The sequence below is a fragment of the Lolium rigidum genome, chromosome 7 (assembly GCF_022539505.1).
Source record: "Lolium rigidum isolate FL_2022 chromosome 7, APGP_CSIRO_Lrig_0.1, whole genome shotgun sequence".
In the NCBI taxonomy this organism is placed as follows: Eukaryota; Viridiplantae; Streptophyta; class Magnoliopsida; order Poales; family Poaceae; genus Lolium; species Lolium rigidum.
The window spans coordinates 269,642,529-269,658,939 of NC_061514.1; the positions used below are offsets into that span (position 1 = coordinate 269,642,529).

General features: G+C 45.5%; 3 protein-coding genes across 3 annotated transcripts; 1 reads left to right on the forward strand and 2 right to left on the reverse strand.

Annotated features, from left to right (window-relative positions):
- The first annotated feature begins 229 nt into the window (after positions 1-229).
- Positions 230-6,072, forward strand: LOC124674116 (SUMO-activating enzyme subunit 2-like). The gene is made up of 11 exons (XM_047210149.1): positions 230-450; positions 593-682; positions 1,212-1,295; positions 1,397-1,615; positions 2,604-2,705; positions 3,289-3,732; positions 3,809-4,038; positions 4,271-4,364; positions 4,454-4,636; positions 4,798-4,895; positions 5,423-6,072. The coding sequence occupies exons 1-11, from the start codon at positions 415-417 to the stop codon at positions 5,715-5,717; spliced, it is 1,875 nt and encodes a 624-aa protein (XP_047066105.1). The 5' UTR covers positions 230-414; the 3' UTR covers positions 5,718-6,072.
- A 352-nt stretch (positions 6,073-6,424) lies between these two features.
- LOC124672746 lies at positions 6,425-6,997 on the reverse strand. Its single transcript, XM_047208921.1, has one exon. It carries the CDS (start codon positions 6,995-6,997, stop codon positions 6,488-6,490), a length of 510 nt encoding a protein of 169 aa, XP_047064877.1. The 3' UTR covers positions 6,425-6,487.
- A 1,620-nt stretch (positions 6,998-8,617) lies between these two features.
- Positions 8,618-12,403, reverse strand: LOC124675666 (protein EFFECTOR OF TRANSCRIPTION 2-like). Its single transcript, XM_047211739.1, has 3 exons — positions 12,317-12,403; positions 10,874-11,236; positions 8,618-9,996 (listed from the first exon to the last, which is right to left on the reverse strand). Exons 1-3 carry the CDS (start codon positions 12,401-12,403, stop codon positions 8,812-8,814), a joined length of 1,635 nt encoding a protein of 544 aa, XP_047067695.1. The 3' UTR covers positions 8,618-8,811.
- Positions 12,404-16,411: the final 4,008 nt, after the last annotated feature.

The following is a 16,411-nucleotide window of genomic DNA, read 5'->3' on the forward strand; positions in this document are numbered from 1 at the left end:
AATCTACAAAAATTAGATCTAGCACTAGAAAACTAGTATTTTTTTTGTAGTTTGAGCAGAGTCAAAGCCAAGGGTCAACCAGCAAGCAGTTCCCAAAAGGCTCCCAGCAGGGCCCACATTCCATAGATCGAAGCCCTAAATCACACAATCCAACCGTACCGTCGTCCTGCAAGGCCAAGGCCGCCCAAGCGCAACTGACCAGCCGCAGCAGCAGAAGCAGGGGCCAACGCCGCGCGACGCCTCAATTTCCACGACGCTTCCTTCCCTTCCCTTCCCACACCCCACCTCTCCTCTCCCCTCATCAAAGCCCTCCTGCTTCCTCTCCCCCAAATCGCCCCTCCCAAATTCCTTTCCCACCCAAAACCAAACCCTCCAAACCTCCAAACCCTCGCCCCCGCCGGCGCCCCCCTCCCCATGGCTGCCGCCGCCGCCTCGGAGGAGGCCGTCAAGGTAAGCCCCACCCTCCCGCGCCGCCCCCGCCCCTCCGCCGCCGGGGCTCGCGGGGGATCTCCGCACCCCTTTCCCCCTTGCCCGTGGAATTCCGTTGGCTGATTCGGTTGTTCTGGCGGCGCCGCCGTCCCCTTCTGCGCAGGCGGCCAAGGTCCTCATGGTCGGGGCTGGAGGCATCGGCTGCGAGCTGCTCAAGACCCTCGCCCTCTCCGGCTTCAGCGACATCCACATCGTGAGTGCGCTCTTTGCTACATGGCCGACCCGTTGTTTCCTCGCTTGTTCTGTTGGCAGTATGTGCCTAGGGTTAGTTCGAATCTACTTGCAAACTAGCTATGTGGGCAGCAGTGCGGTACATAGCTGGTATGCCACTCAGCTAGTAGCGGGATCTGATGGTGTTAGCGTTGACCAGAACCTGAGAAATAGATAAGTGAACTGTTTGGTCCGCTACTCTATCGAAGGTTTTCCTCCAGGCTGCCCTTACCTGCAAATCCGCTTTCTCAGTTGTATTGATTTTATCAGGGCGCTGGTTGTAACTGGTTAGATTCTGCATAGCATAGTGTGTTACTTGAACCCAGCAGAGGCTCATGTTTCGTGCACTGTTGGCACAGAAGGCGATATCATTACAGTTGTCACCTGAGGTCTATGTACCTTGTGCATAAGCGACTTTGAGATTGTCACGGGTCTAGTCCTTGCTGAGGTAACCAGCAGAAGCCAATCTGATTGACACACTTGTGATGCCTTCTGTTGTTTTTCTACTGCAGATTGATTTGGACACGATCGAGGTCAGCAATCTGAACAGGCAGTTTTTGTTTCGGAAGACTCACGTCGGACAGTCAAAAGCACATGTAAGTACCTTTTATACATGGATATATGATGGGTATGGATAGCTTGTAGACATTTAATAATTGAGGTATCCTTATACAGTTTCTACCACTGATCTTGCTAGGTTGCTCGGGACGCTATTCTGAAATTTAGGCCAAATATCAATATAAAATCGTACCATGCAAATGTCAAGGATTCCGAGTTCAACGTCGACTTTTTCAAGCAATTTAATGTCGTTATGAATGGCCTCGACAACTTGGATGCTAGACGGCATGTCAATCGCCTCTGCCTTGCTGCTGAAGTTCCCTTGGTTGAAAGTGGGACGACCGGGTTTCTTGGACAGGTGAGGCGATCAAATATCGTAGTTGTTGTTGTCTCTGTAACCCTTGTGCATCTCCCTTGTTACAATGTCTGTGGGTATTGGTATGTTGGTCTTCTTATTTAGCTGGTAGTTCTCCTGTTGAAGTGATTCTCTGATATCAAGCCATTGGACCATGTGCTATTTTTAAGAAACCCTCGTTAGTTTCTTTTCCTTTTTTTAGCAAGCCAGCAGTAATATTTACCTTAGATTTACAGCCTTCCAGTTGTACATTCTTTAGTCCTATCACATACCTGAATGTTTGGTTTGGACCAATGCACAATTACATAAAGGCACACACCTTTTGGGTGTAGGCAAGCTGAATGAATGAGGGAAACAAGGCGTCCTCTACCACTCTCCCAGAAATATACCTACATATTTTTTGTTTGTAGAAATTGTGAACATTTTAAGTCAAATCTTCTCCCCATAGAACCTACAGCAGCTCCTGGTGGCAGTTAACTAGCTATGATAAATTCTCCGTACAGTTAATATATGTTGCTGACGCGTTTAGTTAGTTATATGCATATTGTTACATTTTTGTGTTTAGACCATCAAGAGCCGTGCCATAGTGTAGAAACTTGTACGTAAGACTTGTGCAATGAGCATGGCATGTATCAGTTGTTAGCATGTGGCTCATGGGCTCATGTTGTCAAAAACCAAACATCTGTGTGCCTTGATTTATAATGCATACCATTTAGTGGAACTGTTACTCCTCAGTATAAAATGCCATATATGAGTTGTTAGTATGTGGTTCATGGGCACTTGTTGTCAAAAACCAAAAATCTGTGTGCCTTGATTTATAATGCATACCGTTTATTGGAGTCGTTACTCCTCAGTTGTTTTATCCATCTAGTTTATTGGTAACACATTTAAACTGTGAATAACCTACAGATGCCGACTGAACTAGTCAAGGAGTCTGCTAAATAGGTCAAGATGATATATCACTAAAAGGAATTGCCATTCTACTTTGCAGGTTACTGTTCATGTCAAGGGTAAAACAGAGTGCTACGAGTGCCAAGCTAAGCCTGTCCCGAAATCATATCCTGTCTGCACAATTACAAGCACTCCATCAAAGGTTCCTTTTCCACCTCTACCATTTAATATTTTTTAGTCTGCTTTTCTTCTTATAATATTGGTTTATGTTCTGGCATTTTCCCCACAGCTAAGTATTCTGTTGTTTTGCATTTTTTTAAATGCAAAACTTGTTAAATCTTGGAAGGATTGCTTAATTAGTATTCTTTTCGTATTGAAATATTCATGGCCTTACACCCCTGTAACCTTGTTTATTTTGAAAATGTGCTCGTTTATTTCGTATTGGGTCACTAGATTAATATTGATTGAACCTTACAAGAAAAGGAATTCCAACTGGGTGCTATCCGACCTACTTATAAGGGCATGCCAATATTGTATCATTTATTTATGTATGTTACATATCTTGGAATCTTCAAAATGCGAGTTGCATGAATTCATGCACAGAAGATACATTCTACTAACAAACATTCATTTGTTTGTTTTGGTAATTACAGTTCTGACATGGTTAACAATCAAAATTCAACATTTTTTTGGTGGTTTTGGTGACATTTTTTGGAACACAATAAAATTTTACTGTTGCTTCTCAGTTTTTAATGCTGGCAGTAATGATTGATTTCCTTCTATAGTTTGTTCACTGCATTGTTTGGGCAAAGGATCTGCTTTTTGCAAAGCTGTTTGGTGATAAGAACCAAGACAATGACCTTAATGTGCATTCAAAAGATGGCAGCAGTTCAAATTCAGATGTATTTAAAAGGGATGCTGATGAAGATCTTGATCAGTATGCTCGGAGGATTTATGATCATGTATTTGGTTACAACATCGAAGTTGCCTTGGAAAATGAAGAAACCTGGAAGAATCGGAAACGACCAACTCCGATATACAGCAGAGAAGCATTACCTGAAGAAGCTCTAAAGCAAAATGGTACCTCAGGGGACTGCACAAAGGAGCATGAAGAACCATCTGCTATGGCGTCTTTGGGTCTTACAAACCCCCAAGAGATATGGACTCTTGCTGACAATTCAAGAGTGTTTGTGGAAGCTTTTAAATTATTTTTTCAAAAAAGAGAGAAGGTTTGTTTGTATTATGTTCAAGTTCTTTGAACTTAAAAGAAATTTGTTCTATCTGATCGAGGTTTTCTGATTTCAGGAAGTTGGGAACTTGATTTTTGATAAGGATGACCAGCTAGCAGTTGAGTTTGTTAGTACTGCAGCTAATATCAGAGCATACTCTTTCGGAATACCGCTGCATAGCCTTTTTGAAGCTAAAGGTGTTGCTGGGAATATAGTTCATGCTGTGGCAACAACAAATGCTATAATAGCTGGTCTCATTGTTATTGAAGCAATCAAAGTTCTCCGGGGTGATTATAAGAACTATAGGTACTTAACTTTGTTCCATCTCTTTGTTTTTGACAATGTTTTCTACCTAAGATATCACAGTTCAGTGTGCCTATTTTTCTGGATATGGTAGTTTGGAAGGAGTGCTTCTGATCTTACTTTTGTGGATTTTAATGTCATATTCTAGCATGCTATCATCTATTATACTAGTTGCTGTGCCTTCTGCATCAGTAATACAAAAGCACTGTAACCACATTGTTTATCCTTTTTTCAGAATGACATTTTGTCTGGAACATCCTACGAGGAAGATGCTCTTGATGCCTGTAGATCCTTTTGAACCCAATAAATCATGCTATGTCTGTTCTGAGGTATTTTGTGATGTCTAAGATATGACATGCTTACATGTTATTCCTCTTTTTTTGGTTCTGACCTTAAACTAAAACTTAATGTGCGTCAGACCCCTCTTCTGCTGGATGTTAACACTAAGGAGACAAAGCTTAGGGAGGTTATTGACAAGATTATAAAAAGCAAACTTGGAATGAACCTCCCATTGGTAATGATTGGTTCTACACTTGTTTTTGAGGATGGTGATGGCTTAGAGGAAGATGAGGCTGCAAACTATGCTTTAAACCTTGATAAGGTACTACCCTCGATGGCTCATAGTGTTTCTTGTTCAAGGCAAGGGCCAAGGGAACAATACACTCCATGTCATTTGTTCCATTTTAGCCTGTGGGTGGCCTTGTAGTATCGAATTGTTCAGTACAGTTCATTTATTAGCTTCGTGCTCATCAATTATTACAGGTCTTGGCTGAACTTCCAGCTCCAGTAATTAATGGTACGAAGCTTACTGTTGAGGATTTCCAGCAGGAGTTATCGTGCAGCATTAACATCAAACACAGGTTCATATCTGTATTTTCACTATAGTAGTGTTATTTAAAAACCTGTTGTCTTCAATATGGGCCAGTCGTGTCGATCAAAACTCTACGTTAGCTGTATGAATGTAACACACAATTCTCAGGTTCCCTCTGCCTTCCAAGTTCCAACAGCCATTTTCAAAAGATTGGTTACGATGACTTGTGCAACAACAGAGTAGACAGACGTAGATGATTAAGTGCTAGCTTAGAATATGCATATAAAACATATGTTACATATTTTTGGCAAATAAAGTTAGGAGATGATGGTTGTAGTCTGAGAGTGCATGATGCAAAAACTGCTGTTGTTTTATACGGTGCTTCAACATAGAGATTAGTTCTAGCATGCATTTTTTTTTGAGTCCACACATAATATCACACTTCAAATACATGGATATATATATTGTTTAATGTCCAAACGGAACCTGCATGCTGTAATTCTGTCATATGCATACAGTTTAGTATTATGTCGAAGGGTGAAAGTGGAGAACTTCATTATTCAGTTATCCATGCAGGGAAGAGTTTGACGAGGAGAAAGAGCCTGAAGGAATGGTTTTATCTGGATGGTCTGCTCCAGTGGAGAAGCAAGTCAACAGTAATGGGGCGAACAAATCTGCAGCTTCTTCATCGAGTGCACATGACACTGTTGAGGATATATCCTCTAAACCTGGAATGAAGCGTAAGCTGGATGAAATATCGGAAACAAAGGAAAATTGTGGTGCATCCACTAGCGCTCAGGTTGTTGAAGACGATGATGACTTGACGATGTTGGACGAGGACCCAAAGCTAAAGAAAAAGAGGTCGCTATAGGAAGCCATTGCATCTTACTGTTCCAGAGATAACAGCTGTCATGGCTAACACATTGTTCCAACGTAGCATCTTTGGTAACTTATCTATGCGGTGATGTTAGGGTGATGATATTGAGCCACCAGTGACTGTAAGCAGGGATTTTTTGGCTTTAGATACCGCGTCATAGGAATGTAATTTGTAGTTAAGCTTGTAGGCACATGAGCAACTAATGCCCTGCTGACAGTCAGCTGTGAGGTTGCACTTGTGTTCTCTCAAGAAAGGAGTATTTTGGTTATCATTTTTGTTCACTTCTGCTTGTAATCTACCGCTAATTTGTTCTAGTGGCCTGGAAAGGAAAACCTAACTGTATCCAGTATGGTGCTGAAGATTTCGCTCTTGTGCTAGCACTGAGTTGAGCCTAAACTGACGTTTCATTTGAGCGTTGATTCAGAGAAGGAAAATCTCCAAACTAGGTTGGGGAAGTATTGTCCTGTCAACTTTCCAAGCAACAAATAGTTGGACTACCATTTAAGCGTTACCATTTCAGCATGCCAACACAAATCTCCCAACAAGCGAACAACTTCCATCTCATCTAGCAGAAGCACAATGTCAAGCAGGACGGCAACAATGTGCCTCCAAGTAGAATCATGAAAAATGCGACAAAACCATATCGACAGTTCAAGAACAGAGAATACATCCGCACAAGGAAAGCTACAATTCCGACGCCTCAATCCCGTATTTCGGCAATACACCTCAAGAAATCGAACATAGGAACCAAATCAACCAATCAATCAATGGAGGAAAATCCGCGCTAACTTCCGGCCGCCTCCCGTCTTCCCGAGGCCTTCGAAGAACGCGGCGCCCCTGAAGCGTGAGACGAGCGCGCAGAACGCGATCCCGAGCAGTAGCGCCGCGAGCCGCCGGAGCCCGTTCATCCTCCTCCTCCTCGCCCTCCCGAACACCGCCGCCCAGACGGCGAGCGCCTGGCCCAGGCCCGACGCGCGCCAGGCCTCCGCGAGGACGGTGAGCCTGTCGCCGAACGCCAGGGAGAGCAGCAGCACCGCGACGTCCTCGGCGGGCGACTTCCGCCGCCCGAGCCGTCGGCCGCCGAGGGGGCGCAGGCGCGGGAGGAGGCGGCGGAGGGAGGAGGAGACCAGGCGGCGCACCGGCGGAGGCGGGAACACGATGGGCTTGGCCTTCGGGCGGCGGCCGCGGCGGCGGCCGGTAGAGGAGCTGCCGCGGCAGGTGATGGCGGCGGTGGTGGTGGCGGCGAGGGCGAGCGGGAGCTGCGGCGGGAGCATCGCGCGAGCGATGCGTGGAACTGCTGCGGAGGCGCAACGGCACGAGGATGGCGTCTCATCCGCAGGACACGTGCCTCCTCTCTGCAAAACTTGGAGGTATTGTGTTCTGGTTTCTGTTCAAATTATTTACAGTAATTTTGCTACTCAACGTCTTAGGGTGACTTCTTTTGGGCTTCTAGTCCAGCTTATAGGTCCTAGACAGCTGAAGCCCAAAAGAATGGGGCAGTTTCTGCAGGGCTTCTTTCCACCGTGAAGCCCATTTCCTGTCTGTACCGAGAAACTGGTCACGAGGTGTTTCTGAGGAGTTTCCCGAGCTTCTCCCCTAATACCCAAATCGGTATCCACCTCTGCCCCTTTTTTTGCTCTAATTTACAGCAGGAGTGCCATTCTAGAGAATAATCTTTAGACAAATAAAAAGAAAAAATGCTCACCGTGAGGACCCAACCAGACCCGCATCGCTTCAGCCTTTCATCCCCTTCTCTCCCGCATGGCGCTCAAGAACACGAGCTAGGGTTCCACGCTGCCGCCGCCGCCGATCCAGCACCGTCGACCACGCCGTCGCCGCTCCGGCAGGGCATCCACCGACGCGGGCCACGCATCCTGTTCTCGCCCCGCATCTCTACCCGCAGCAAGGACGGCGCCCGCCTCTCCACCCGCAGATCGGCGCCGCCTCTCCACCCGCAGACCGGCGCCGCCGCCGAGCTCTCCACTCCGCCCCCGCCCCCGCCACCTGACCATCGACCTCGTCCTGCCCCAACGCCGAACGGTGACCTCCCACAGTGATGCCGACATCGAGCTTGTCCTGCCCCACCAGTGACATCAAGGTCGTACTTGGCGGTCTGCCTTGTACTCGATTCGGTCGTTGCATCGATGTCGTTCTCGCAGCCACCGGCAACTAGCTCATTCCAATGTTTACTTGTATTGTCATCGATATTCTGCTAGTAAATTTGTTCCAAATGTTCTCTGGTTGTGAATTGATGCTCTGCTAGTGATTTGACTTTGGTGATTTATATTGTTCAGTGAAGATATCTTTGGTTTCTGACTTGTATATGTATCACAAGATAAGGATTAATGGTCTGCTAGCATTTGTTACATTAACCAATTTGCTGATTTGTATTGTCATGAACCAATTTACATATTTGTTTTTGTCTACATTGTCATGAACATACAACACCATGTTTTTATTATCATTTTACTTTACATAAATTTTTTGATTTATTTCTAGCTCATTATCTACTAAAAACTAGCATGTATATCATGGTATCATCACTTATTTAGGGCACATATCAAATTTTATGGTTTTATAGATATTTTACAATTTAACACAGAAATAGGCCATAATTCCAGAAGCCTAAAAGAATAGGGAGAACTAGCTTCTAGAAGCTTCTGCCCACCACAGCTTCTCCATACCGAAATCCATAAGCCGGCTTATGCATAAGCTTAAGCCCAAAAGAAGTCACCCTTAGATACATTCCACATCTCATGTGCACATATAGATGAATGGATTTGCAAAGTACGCAGAAATTTTGCGTTATCTAGAAATCAACACTTGTTCAGGCAACAGAGGGTGGTCACAGACCAAATCCACAGCTCTCCAAATTTCCAGCAGCAGACCCAATCCATACATTCATAGACCTCCAAAATTCCATGAACACAGTTACACTTTCTTTGCTTTTGTATCTATCATCAACAATGTTGTGTACAAGCAACATGAACAACAAATCAACACCTTGTAAAATGGAATAAAATCCGTATAGTTTCGAAATCTGTAACTGAATCCTATTACAACAACAACTGGATCAATGAAACAATGTTTACTGTGCGGTGGATGGTGTAGCTCTATGCCCCTTATGCAGCGCACATCGCTTCCTCCCGGCAACTGGCTGGCTCTTGCAAGGCGAACCATCCGACGCTCGAGCGCCACAGATACAGGGCCATACTGAGCTTCCGGGAGATGGTGCAGATGAAGCGCCAGTGACCTCAATTCCTTCGTGCTCCTCGCATCTTCTTCTTCCTGCCATCGGTACCACTTTGCAGTACCCTTTATCTGTGACAGCTCCACAAATGGTTGCTACGTCATCGTTTGCTACTCTTGTCTGGCATCCTTGGCCCCTCGTGGGTGGTGCCCCAGATGACTTCTGTGCTTTCAGCAGCTCAAACCACTTCCTTCCAGAAGGCTCATCTTCCTGGGACTGAGATTCAGCATGAGAGGTTCTATATGTTCCATCTTCTATGGGAGCTTCTCCGGGTTTCAACTCCTTTGCTTCAAAGCTGTTCCTTTGCAGTGATGGTTCCTTTGCATTTTTGGACCGGCCTCCACAGGTTTCCCATGCTTGATCTGGCTTGCTTGGATTTGCAGTTACTTGTGGTATGGAGTCATCAGCTGGAATAACAACTTGGCCAGTGTAGCTAGAAGAGGATACTTTGCAACTCTGCTTGACTCTGACTCTTCTACCTTTGTGCAACTCACACCTCTTCCTCCCTTCCAATGGATCCTCCAAACAAGTAGAACCATCCTCCAGTGTTACTCCACAGACAGAGTTGGATTCTTGCATCGGCGCAGTTCTCCGTGTTATAACATCGATCTTTTTCACCCTATATCCTCCGATCCTTCTATGTGCTTTGTTGCTACCAGGAGTATTGGCTTGAGGTGTGCATTTCCGGTGAATATCAATTGCCTCGTTTAAACTGTCACAAGAGTTAACTGAACGAGGTCTGAAGCCAACAAATGTACGGACTCTTGGGAACATACTTTCCGTACTGCCAGATGGGATGCCAACAGACCCACTGCTGCTAATCTTTATACCTGCTCTCTCTCCAAACACTTTCTGTTTAAAGTGACGTACTCTGCTAAGCAGTGATGTTCTATGGCTTCTCTGCTCTAACTTGAGGAGTATTTCTTCGCGGCGACAAGCACCATTCTGAAGCTTGTTCCATGCATAATCAAATACTCTCAGCAGCTGACCTTCAGTCTTCTCAGCTTCTTTTTTGTTACCCATCTGTTTTTTCCACAGTAGAGAGTACACATCAGGACAATATGACAAGTATATTGTCAACATAAAAACAGAATCATGACACTGATGACTACAGATAAAAATGACACCACAAGATTCACAGTTGATCCATTATGTTCCTACAAAAGCTACTAAGAACTCCCTTCATCCATCATTCTTGATGTAAGGTTTAGCATACTGACCTTAAAGCACTACTTATGAAATAGGCGAGGTAAATATTAGCATGCAAACAATTTCATGAACAATGCGCAATTAAATTAGGTGTCTGTTCATGAATAACCACATGTTGCGTGTACATTGCTGGAGGCAGTTTTTGTATGTGGTGCTCAAGGCACCACTGCAGGAAGCAGTGAAAAGAAGACTAGACATTTCTGAGATGATCATGGATTATATAGTATGCCTGCACCAAACAGCCAACATGATGACTGTACAACCAGAAGCAATAGTAAATGCTAAAAAATGTATATTCACCAAGACATCTAACATGGACTATGACATATTACATTTTCACTTTAAAACATGCCAACATGAACAACATCAGCAAAACAATTGAACAAACTAAAAAAAGATATCTTGGACAAGATATCAACGAAGCACCATACCAAGTAACTACTCCCTCCGTCCCATGAAAGATGTCTCAGATTTGTCAAAATTCAAATGTATCTAGATACTATACAGTAGTGTCTAAATACATTCAATTTTTGACAAATCTCAGACATGTTTCATGGTATGGAGGGAGTACCATGGGAGGTTAAGCTGCTGTTCTTGAAACCTAAAGCACACGAGAACTTGCAACCCTGACTGGCATATTCTAAGAACTCCTCATACAGAATAGCTGGAAAACAAGCATGAAAGCACTTACCGACGCACATCGAAACATGACAGAGTAACCTCTGGAGAACACCTCCCTGAACAAGCCAGGTCCCGCTGCGAGCATGTTTATCTCAGTTTTACCAACAGCAGCCAGTGGATTCCCAATGTCTAGGTGCGACCCTGTCCGTCCATACTGCTGGAGCCTAGCCCTGACATTATCAGCTTGCCCTAGGTACACCACAACGACGACACCTGATCCATTTCTGCGAGCCCTGACACCATCATAGGAAGATCTTGCAACGCCCAACTCGTACAGACCAGGGAAGTTATCCGGGAGGTTGCGCGTGTGGTATCTCTGGACTCCCTCCTTGCCGGCAGAATGGTCCTCCCAGTCCGATGGCCCGACAAGAACCTATGAATAGGATTATTCAGAAGCAAATTAGGCTAGAACCAAGAATCCACGATTTCAAAAAAAAAAAAAAAAAAAAAAAATACAGGGAATAGCAGGAGCTCTGCTTTTTCTTTATAGTAGAAGGAAAAACTGTACAGGACTTGAAGCAGTATAGATGAAGTCAAAACAAGGAAAGAACAGAACGAGCCCCAAAACGATTATGCTCTCCTAAAGAGCGACCAAGCGTCAGTAGATCTTCTAGCACAAGACTGCCCATGCTATCCGACCAGGGGCGGTGCTAGGGGTATTCTTATGTATTCATGTGAATACCCATGATTTTGACAAAACACACGGATCTTGGCAAAACTGGGGCATATCTTACCAAAGTAGTGATGATTTTGGCAAAATAGTGAGGATTTTGGTAAAATGAATACCAAGTTGCAAATTCCTAGAGCCGCCTACGAAATCGGCACTGCCATCAAAGATCCCGCGGTTTCGCTCTTCCCACAGATGCCGAACAGCATAGGCAGAAACCGAGATCTGGTCATTTTTTTTCCGAAGTCTCTTGCACCTGGCAAGCTTTTCCTTCACCAGCGGCCAATGGAGAAGGAACTGAGAGCGATGCCAGAGACCTGAGGATGGGAGGCAGCAAAGAGTCTCCAGAGTTTGATCACTGAAACAGCAAGGACCTTGGTGCGGCCAACCCGTCGACATCAGCCTATCAGGGGTCCAGATGCAATTCAGAGAAAGCTTCCAAATGCCAAATGAAAAACCTCTCTTTCGGTTCAGGTCTGATGCACCGAATCTTGGCAAGATCAGGTGCAGTAACCACACAAACTGAGCATCGTAGGAACTCTTTGCAGAATAGTTATTTGCAGACCAGGGAAGTAATCAGGCGTGACTCCCAAAAGAACAGACTTAGTTTTCTCCTATAACAGCAGAAATTGGTCCAATCCAATCTCGTTAGAAATCCAAGATTTCCAAATTTCGACCCTAGGATCAGAGGCGCGGGACGGAAATCGCGTAGCTGTACGAATGGAGACGCAACTACTACGTTCTAATTAGGAATACTGTTAGCAGGAGAGCGGAGCGCACACGCACCTTCCATGGGGAGAAGAGGGAGTCATGCTTGGTGCGGGGGCAGTCCTCCCGCTTCAGCCTGGCGGCCGCGACGGCCGCCGCAGGCATCGCTAGGCCGCCTTAGCCTGCGGAACTCTGTCCTAGTGGTAGGTAGGCAGGCTCGCCGCCGCCGCCGGCCGCATCGCCGCCGGGAGGGTGTCTTTCGAAATCTCGGCTGATTTTTGACTGGGCGGGCTATCGGCGCATTCCGACCCTAGCCGTGGGTTAACTCGCGGTGGGGATCGGTCCGGCCGTTCGCACCCGAGTAAACTCGCCACCGTGTGGCCTGTGGCTGTGGGGATCGGTCCAGCCGTTCACAGCTGAGATGCTGCCTTTCCCCTCTTTTTTCGAATTAAAGAGCACGATTTCATTCATCTAAAACCAGTACCTCTCCAATCCAAAGTAATTGACTTAATGTTGTCTAGATATATATATCCAGATATGTTTTATCTCTATAGACACGCGTATCTAAATAGAGTCAAGTCTTGTTCAAAAAAAAAAAAAGAGCCAAGTCAATTAATTTAAATCAGAGGGAATAAAACAGTTCAGATTCAATACAAGAACCAAACCTCGGCGAGTGACTACTGTATCAACTAAGCATGTTTCATTGCACATGCTCTTTCGTTGGAATAGTCTAGTTTATTTGCCACGTCTAATTTTGTGGCAAAAAATTATGCCAATAAATCTTATATGCGTGAAAAAAAATGATTAGTCACAAACAACTCAATCGTGGTAAAAAGAATTTTCTGATTATCGCGACGGCAAAAAATTGAAGCGACTCTACTAAGACAATGAAAATTACCGTGATGATACTTTATTTCAACACAACTAATTTTGGTGGCAATAAACTATGCCAACAAACCTTATATGCATGGAAAAAATGATTGGCCACAAACAATTCAATCGTGGTAAAAAAAATCTGGTTATTGCGACGACTAAAAAAATTGAAGCGACCACTACTGAGACAATGGAAAATTTCCGTGAACTTTATTTCAACACAAATTATTTTGGTGGCACGAAATAGTAGTCGCAACGGTCTAAATATTAGTAGCTAGAAACAAGTGCGACAATTTAAACTATTCGCTACTCTATCCGATTCGCTATTTCAACAAAGTTTGGTTTGGTGTCAGGAAATAGCTATCGCAACGACCAAAATGTTAGTGGAAAAAATCTATTGCGATGTAAACTCTTTGGTGGCGAAAGTCTATTTCAACGAAACTTTTGTTGGTGTCGCCAAGTAGTTATCAGAGCTTGTGAACAAAACAGGTAGTCGTGGCGACTGAAACTTGACGCAACACTATATTTACCCTGGTACCTATTGTCACATTACAAAAATAAAAATAAAAAATACGGCAAACAAATAATACGAGCATTGAATTAAAATATTCAAAACCATATGTACAATATGTATATTCATACATGAAAGTATAGAGATGGTAAACCTAGAAGGGGGGGTGAATAGGTTTCTACAGATTTTAATTCTTTCTTTGCAATATTAGGCTTTGCGGAATATAAAGGTGAGCCTAATGCAAACTAGGTGAAAGAACCTATATAAGGATATAACTAACTCGAGCACGAAGACTCTCACAGGCAGTTAAAACACAAGTAAGGAGTTCGGTTAGAGATAACCGATAGCACGCGGAGACGAGGATGTATTCCCGTGTTCCCTTCCTTTGCAAGAAGGTACGTCACGTTTGGAGGGGTGGAGGTCCCACGAAGGATTCCCCACGCCACGAAGGCTCACCCTATTCTCCGAAGTCTATCCCACGAAGGAATAGCTCACTCACTTGTGGTAGACTTTGAGGTAGCCTCCAAACCTTCACAATCTTGCCCGGAGCAAATCCACAGCTCGGATGCTTCCGGACCACTCTTGCCCACCTAGGGTTTCCAAGGAACCCTAGAGAGCAAGCTTCTTGATGAATACAAGGGGGATTGAGATTTGGCTTGGTAGAACAGTAGATCGGGTCCTCCTCTATCGTTTCCCTGGAGGGATTTGAGTTTGGGTGAAGGAGGATGGAGATCTGAGGCTTTTGGTGTTTCTAGCAATGGAGTATGAGAGAGAGAGCTCAAGAACAGGTTGTAGTGTAGTGCCTAGCTATTCAGAGGTAGGAGAAGGGCTATTTATAGTGTCACTTGAAATATGGCCGTTGCTCACTTGACACATCAGCTTTCTCTCGAGAAACCCGGTCAACCGGACCACAACCGGAGTGTCCGGTGCAGGGGCCGGTCGGACCGGACCAGGGACCGGACCCGCCGGTCCAAACCGGGCGGCAGGCCGGACCACGACCGGACCCTCGAAATGTCGCCCAGTACTCCATCCGGTTGCAGTCAGCGCAGAGCTCGGTTGGCGCCGGGGCGCCCTGTCGAGAGCCCGGTCAGACCGTGCCAGGGACCGGACCCGCTGGTCCAAACCGGGCGGCAGACCGGACCCCGACCGGGGGCAACTCCGTGTCTTCCAGTAGCTCATCCGGTTTCCATCAGCGTAGGAGCCGGTCGGCGCCGGAGCGCCCGACCGTGCGGCCGGTCGACCGGGCGGCAGGCCGTAGCCAGTCCGGCGCACGGTCCGGTCCAACCGGGCCTGAGACCGGATTCCTGCTGTAGACCCCCTTTTTGATTGTTGTTGAAGTGGGGGGGTCTTCTTTAACCTTCTTGTTCCTTTGATACACCATTTATGCCTCTTTGGCTAATACCTGAGATTATCCTTATAAACATGTATTAGGCCAAATAGTCTAGCACGGTGTCATTGTTACCAAAATAATGGATAAGGGTAAAATACCCTTACAATCTCCCCTTTTTGGTATACGATGACAAACCGAGCTAGAGTCACATATAGATATTATGATAAGCTCTAAACCTTGATTCCATAAAAGATATTACGACAGCTCCCCCATAATGTGTGCACTTGGAGAATTTGCGTTTGAATACAAAGTGCACCATTTGTGGAATATGAGAAGCTCCCCCAATATCTTTGGGAAACAAGCATGGTATGGACAAGTATATCAAGATATATAAGCATAAAGCATGATCATCCTAATAGAGTGATTAAGCATACAAATAGTCGTCCATATACGAATTATTCGAAGTAGCAAATGGTTCTTGAGAAATCAAAGCAAATAAGCACAAGCCATATAAGAATCAAATAAAGCAACACCCATGGCTTGTGACAACCAAAGAACCCCGTGGTCCTAGACTCTACTTTCTTCTCCCCCTTTGGCATCGGAACACCAAAAAGGCGAAGAAAAGAGGAGAGATGCTAGCGCTCCCATCAGTAGAACTCATGCCCAGTGGAGTAGGATCCCTCGCCATCATCATCCTGAGCCTCAGCACCTTCATCCTCTTCATCATCATCATCAGCAGGGGCACTAGCAGTCCTAGGAGGAAGGCCACCATGAGCATACATGGAGAGGTCGAAGTTCTGGAGCATCTCATCAGTAATGGTAGGCATCTCCCAAGCAGGTGCAACCAGAGGCTCCATCTTAGGGCCAGAAGGAGGAACAGGGACATTCCTTGCAGCCATGAACTCATTCTGTCGCCTCCGTGTCTCCTGGTTCAAAGCAAGACTTTGATGTGCAACATCATTGGTATTCTTGCACATTTGCCACATGCTGGAGAAGAAGCGAGCGACATCGTGCTTGGGGCGCCGAGAGTAGCTAGAACTAGCATCATGATCATGGCGTTCCTTGGAACGGCGCTCAGAAGGCATCATGGCAGGGACGTCCGGACGAGTGTCCTGAGTGGGGAACTTGAATGGTTCCATGATGATCCTTTGATCTAGTGTGTTGAGAGGAGCTGGTACTATGTAGTTGATGAGCCGCTGAACGTACTGGGCATAGTTGGGAGTCATGCGGCCCATAACAGAATGCTTCAGTTCACAGTGAATGAGATCACAACCATCAATTTTCCTTATCCTGTCAGGATGGCAATAGTACATCAGATTCAGGTGGTAGTTCCTGACTTCACTGGTGTCGCCTGACTTGCTGATGAGACTCTCTCGGAACAACTTGGCAAGGACAAGATAGGAGTAGTACATCCCAGAGATAGTGGGAGGCCCAGCTGTAGGGTTCGGGGGATAGCAAA